Source organism: Elephantulus edwardii, unplaced genomic scaffold (genome assembly GCF_000299155.1).
Source record: "Elephantulus edwardii isolate Elephantulus edwardi_28Jun2011 unplaced genomic scaffold, EleEdw1.0 scaffold00017, whole genome shotgun sequence".
Lineage (NCBI taxonomy): Eukaryota > Metazoa > Chordata > Mammalia > Macroscelidea > Macroscelididae > Elephantulus > Elephantulus edwardii.
Window position 1 is genome coordinate 13,983,007 of NW_006399767.1, and position 6,000 is coordinate 13,989,006.

Sequence of the window (6,000 nt, forward strand, 5' to 3'; positions counted from 1 at the left end):
TATGTTTTCTCCCTGTCACTTGAGTAGCTTTCCTACCATCTGGGAAAAGATGTCCCTGAACTAAGGTGTTAGGAAGAAACTTAGGATAATATAGCCATTTCTTTTAACAAAGCTATGAGAATATCTTATGTGTACAAGACAGTCTCCTAGGTCCTGAAGAAATAAAAAGAGACAAGGATAGCCTCTACCTGTATGGCCCAAAATTTAATAGATGTGAAACATGTATGTGCCATTCTAAAATAAAGCAGAATAGCTATCTTTGTTATTCATTTATTTACTTGCCTTCCAGGTTTAAAAATGAGGACAGTGATTTACTGTTACTACTTTTTCAACTAAAAATTGTAAAATATTTGAGTATTACTGGGTAAATTGAGAAGTGGAATGTTCTTATGCTTTAAAAATTTCCTATTATTTCCATAAATAATCTGTTCTGCTGTGTCTTTTACATCTAGGAGATATATTAATAATTAACACCAACATGAGGGCTTTTCCTACAGTTAGGTAGTAGGCTGAGATTAGCTTTTAAACCTCCTATGATGTGCTCAGTGTTAGCTGGAGTTGGATCCAACAACCTAGATGGATCTGACAGGAGACTCCTGACTCAGTCAATTAATGTTCCTAAAAGGAAAAGGGAACAGTAATTCAGAGTTCAGTCTTTAGATTGGGACACTGTGCCACTCAGATTCATTCAACTATATACTACCTTTTACTGCAGGGTAGTAGGTAATATCTTTTCTTCCATCCAGTTTTAACACAAAGGGAGATGAATTTTCCTTTGGTAATGTGACACTTGGTAGAGAGAACTTATTTCCTTGACTTTCTTCTACTGCTTCTAGGCTCTGAGTTCCTGATTCCCGTAACTGGATATTATTGCCAGCTCTGTGAGGAATTTTTGGGGGATCCCATTTCTGGAGAACAACACGTGAAAGGTCACCAACACAATGAGAAATACAAGGTTCGTCTTTGTAAGCCTGTGGAGTTTTCCACTTTTTGTGGAAACCCTTTTGACTTTATCAGATGTCTTCATTGGCATTTGTTACTTATATAACTGCTAGGAAGTTCTCCACAGTCCTAGATGAACTACCTATAACTTTGAGGGAGATGATTTTAGAGATTTTCTTTTAGATGAATTCTAACAGAAAAGGGGTGAAGATTTTTTTTCCTTTGTAGTATTTTGATCAATTATTGAGCAGCTATCTTTTCTCTTCCAGAAATATGTGGATGAGAACCCCTTGTATGAGGAGCGGCGGAATCTGGACCGCCAAGCTGGTTTAGCTGTTGTCCTAGAGACAGAACGGCGACGGCAGAGTGAGCTTAAGCGTAAACTCAGTGAAAAACCAAAGGAAGAGAAAGAAAAAAAAGCAAAAGTCATGAAAGATACAAAGGAAGATGATAAAGTCTCTCTGGAATTAGAGGATCAGCCCTCTGAAGGTGGGAACCACCCTGAAAAAGCTGAAAACAAAAAGAAAGCTAGCCTCAAACTTCAGTTAAAAGAAGAGACAAAGAAGGAATTAACAACATCCTCCTCCTTTGGAAAATTCAGCTGGAAGAAACCAGAAAAAGAGGAGGAAAAAACTTCAGTGGTGGCTCCAGGTATCCCTAAGGAAGAGACTGCGGAAAACAGTAGAGATAAAGAAGATGGCAAAGCTGAAGCTGGGAAAGCAAAGCCCATCAAAATCAAACTCTCTGGGAAAACTGTTGTTGCACATACGAGCCCTTGGATGCCTGTTGTGACAACTTCAACCCTGACTAAAATCCGCCCCAACCTTCCTATCCCATCCACAGTACTCCGCAAGTCGAGTTCAACCACAGTGAGCAAGCCAGCTCCACTTAACACCTTCCTATCAATTAAGTCATCTGGAACTGCTGCTAAGCCTCTGCCAGTGGTCAAAGAGTCTTCATCTGATCTTCTTTTGCCTCCAGATATCATTTCCAAAGCATTTGGAGGGGAAGAAGTGATTCTAAAAGGGTCTCCAGAGGAAAAAATAACACCGGCTAAAAAGAATGAGCCATCCCATATACCTGAGCAAATGTTACCACCTCCTCCACCACCACCCCCGCTACCTCCAGTTACATCTCACCCAGCTGCTCCCTCTTCTGCTCAGACAAATGCCTCGGCTCTGGTCAAATCAAACCCAGCTGTATCTCAAACCCCCAGCCCTGGATTCTTGGATCCTAACATTTTAAACCCAGAGGTGCCTGTGGCCATCGTGGCCTCAGCACAGCCGACTGCCATTCCTTCTGATGAGACTGCTCCTGGGGTGAGTGAGAATGATCGAGACCAAGCCCTGTTCTCTCTGTTAGTGCGTCCTCCTCCACCCCTCTCAAGTGTGTTCAGTGAACAAGCCAAAAAATTGGAGAAGCGGAATTCATGCTTAGCCACAGCCAATGCTAAGGATCTGTACGACATATTCTATAGCAGTGGTGGAAAGGGGGCCACTGAGACTAAGCTGAGCAGTGGTCCTTTGGCCAATGGAGAAAATAGCACCATCTCCAGAGCAGAAAATTCAGACAACTCTTCCACTTCTACTTTGAACAGCATTGAATCCCAAGAGAAGTTGCCTCAAGATAGGGATTTAGCCACTACTTCGTTAGTGAATAATCCTGAAAAGCCCATTGCCAAAACCCTGATGTCTCTAGGAAAATGGTCCATTGTAGAACACATAAATCCCAAAGACAGACACAGCAACCATGGCTTTCTACAACCTCTGACAAGGTTGTACCAAAGCAAACATTATGAAACTATGACCCCAAAGACAAATACTTTATCCATGTGGACTTCTGGCTCCTTCCAAAATAACAAGGACGTGTCTCCAGGGGAAAAAGTCAAGCTTGACCTTGGAGAGCCAGGACTACCTGGTATAGAACCAGCCCCTGAGCAGTCACATACACACTGTCATACCATGGGACCTCAGAAGTTAATGGAAATGCACTTCAAAGGATCTGGTAACCAGGATGAGGAAAACCAGGAGTTCCACCAGTCAAAGGATGATAGAGAAAATGAGGTAGAGAAAAACACTGAACTGGGAAAAACTAGAGCAAAGCCCTCTGAAGGGATGATAAAAGAGGAACTAAGCATCAACGTTAAGCCCCATGACATAGAGAATTCTAATTTGAGTGATCGAAAGAGATATATGTCGGAGGGAAACATGGAGCAGCCTAAATTGTTGGTAACTGACAGAGAGGCTGATCAGCCCAAGAAGATGATAGGAAATGAAACGCAGAGTAAAATAATCAAATTGAGTGGTCAGACTCTCTCATCTACAGAAGCAAAAAGAAGCTCATTTCCTTCAGAAGTGAAGCCTCTACTCCAGAGTCCAGAGAACAAACTTGTGAAAAATTCTGCACCAGAACTGTTGCTTCAGTCCTCAATCAGATCAGATATGTGTTTAACAAATAGTCCACAGAGACGAGGAGTTAGTGGTGAAGAATGGATGGAAAATTCGGCTCCAGAGTCAGCTTCTGTACTTTCTAGGTACAGAAGCCTCAGACTTAAGAAGGAAAAATCCAAAGACTTTGAGGGTAAAATGATCTGTGAACTGACTGTTTGGAGTGAAAAGAAGCCAGAGACCTGGCAGAACTCAGAAAAACCAGAATCAGAAGCTCTGGAGCTAAAAGATGTCCATCCAGAATTAACAGTGACAGTAGAAAATAAGCCCTCAGAAAACTTTGAAACTACAGACTTAACATTAGAGGATCTTGCTGCCGTAGGGAATCTGGGAGATGCATGTGTTGATTTCTGCAATACTCAGATAGAACCTGCACATAGATCCCCAATTGCTCTCTCTCGGAAAGTACGTCAAGAAAATTCTACTTCATTTGCAGGATGTACTCCTTCTACTTCTGCTGATTTTGAACCAATCCCGTCCATTTCTAGGTTTCCGTTAGATTCTTCAAAACCCCTGGTGCTTAATTTGGAAGCACAGGATGAGCAAAATCTGTCTAATCCTACAAGTAGGAGGATCCCTCCTAACATTTTGAAAACTGGCTTGCCTATGGAAGATGTTGACCTTGGTATTGGAGGCCTAGAGGTAGTACCCCAGGCCCTTGACCTATTAGCAGGAGGAATGATGTCTGAGGAAATAGAAGAAACTTCCCGCTTGGATAAACAAGAGTCACTCAGATTGGAATCCGAAACAAATAACTCTTCGGGCCTTGGGCCCTCTCCTTGCCTTCCAGACCTTGTTGATTTTGTCACACGGACATCTGGAGTCCAGAAAGACAAGCTATGTTCTCCTCAGTCTGAGCCCCCTGACCTTCCTGAGTGTAGCTCTTTGGAGATGGGACCATTACAGCTAGAAATCCACAACGCATCTATAGCAGAGGTAGTCATTCCTCAGATAGATGAGGACAGTTCAGAGACACCTCTGCAGCACCAGGTAGTTGAAGGTGATACTGTCTCTCAGCAGATAGATGCCTGCCCAAAAAGCTGCAGTTGATGCCTTCCAGGACCTTATGGAATCCAGTGTTCACAATTGAGAGAATTCACACCCAGAACTACTTGTGGGTATAAATCATACTGGCATCTAGAAATTGGGTGCCCAGGTGACCCAGGGCCATTTTGCTGTCTCCCCTGGAACCTACATCAAGGGATGCAGTCTGCATCTTACAGGACATGTCCATGAAAGCTAAAAGAATTACCTCCTTTCCTTTTTATTCCTTTCCCTTTAAAATACCAGATAAATCAGTCATACGTACTATACATATCTGTAAAAAGGTATATTTTGTTCATTTTGACAGTTTATTTTCTCCTACTTTGTCATTAAAACCAAATGTCTATATGATTGTTCACATAGTGTGCTTTGATTGTATTTTGGCTTTGATGCTGCCATTTCTGGAATGTGGGGGAGGAGGGTCCCAGGGAACTGACTTCTCCACTTACTGTGTTGTTGACCCACTCAATTTCCTGGGCAGCTGATGGGTTTCTAGGGAAAACACCACAAAGATTGCTGAAATGGAAAACTTCCATTGATCAAGAATTGTTCATCTCTTAGACTTCTGGTTTGGATTGGCCTGCCTTAACATTGTTTGAAATGCAGCGTGAATAGCTCTTTTGTTTACTGTTTGCTCCCCTGTGGCACCTTGTTTACTGTGTTGCTTTTGCTGAAGATGATTCTGCTAAACCAACCCATTTGGAAATGACCTCAAAAAACATGAAAGAAAATCTAGCAGACTCACTTTGGAAGACAACAAATCGGTAAGGTTTATTGATGACTCAATTTCAGAAGCATGTATACTTTGGGGTCATTTTTTTGAAACAGCCTTTTGTGCATTGTATTGTGATCCAATAGTACTTTGTTTAAATTGTTTAGCAGCCATTTCTGTTCTGAAAAAGGAGACTGTCTGAAACTTGTCTTGGGATTGGACTTGTTCTCTGTTCCACAAACTCGTGTATTTTCTCTACCTCCCTCTTCCCCAAGTTATTTCCACCGTAATGTGATGTTTTGGGTTGTACATTTTGTTAAGATTAAAGAATTTGTGTGTTTGCTTGGAGAAGTTTATTTTTAATGTGTTAATTACTTGGAATAAATGCATTAATCTCATATTTCTTCTGTAGTTTTTTTGTTTGTTTGTTTTTGTTTTTTTTTTATGTGTGTACCGTCAAATTGGATCTGACTGGTACAGGAGGCGATTGTTCGTCCTTCTTCAGCAGAGCATCTGGTGGATTTGAACAGTGCACTTCTGACACTGTAGTTGCAGCTTCTTGCCACTAGGCCACCAGAGCTCGCCTGTAGTTTCTTGTTTTAAAACCACACACATTTGAACTCTGGAAACCTAGAATAATAAACTCCATCTGCTGCCCAGTGGTCTCTCTTCATCCCCATTCTTGTGTGCTCCATCCTTCGAGCCATTCTTTCTCTACTTACCCCAGCTACTTGTGCATGGTTGGAAGATTAAATTCTCTATGTGTGCCCCAGAACTACCTGGATGGACGGTGAGTATGCAGTGCTTACTAGGCATTGATGCCTCCCTGTTGTGACGCTTCTTATACACCCATGT

The 6,000-nt window shown here is 41.9% G+C and overlaps 1 protein-coding gene across 1 annotated transcript in view; it reads left to right on the plus strand.

The window, feature by feature from the left end:
- ZNF318 (zinc finger protein 318) overlaps window positions 1-4,439 on the plus strand; it is a 39,650-nt gene extending 35,211 nt beyond the window's left edge. Inside the window, exons 9-10 of the mRNA XM_006882140.1 lie at window positions 837-955; window positions 1,212-4,439. Of these exons, the coding sequence (XP_006882202.1) occupies window positions 837-955; window positions 1,212-4,439 (3,347 nt within the window). The remainder of the gene's footprint in view (window positions 1-836; window positions 956-1,211) is intronic.
- Window positions 4,440-6,000: the final 1,561 nt, after the last annotated feature.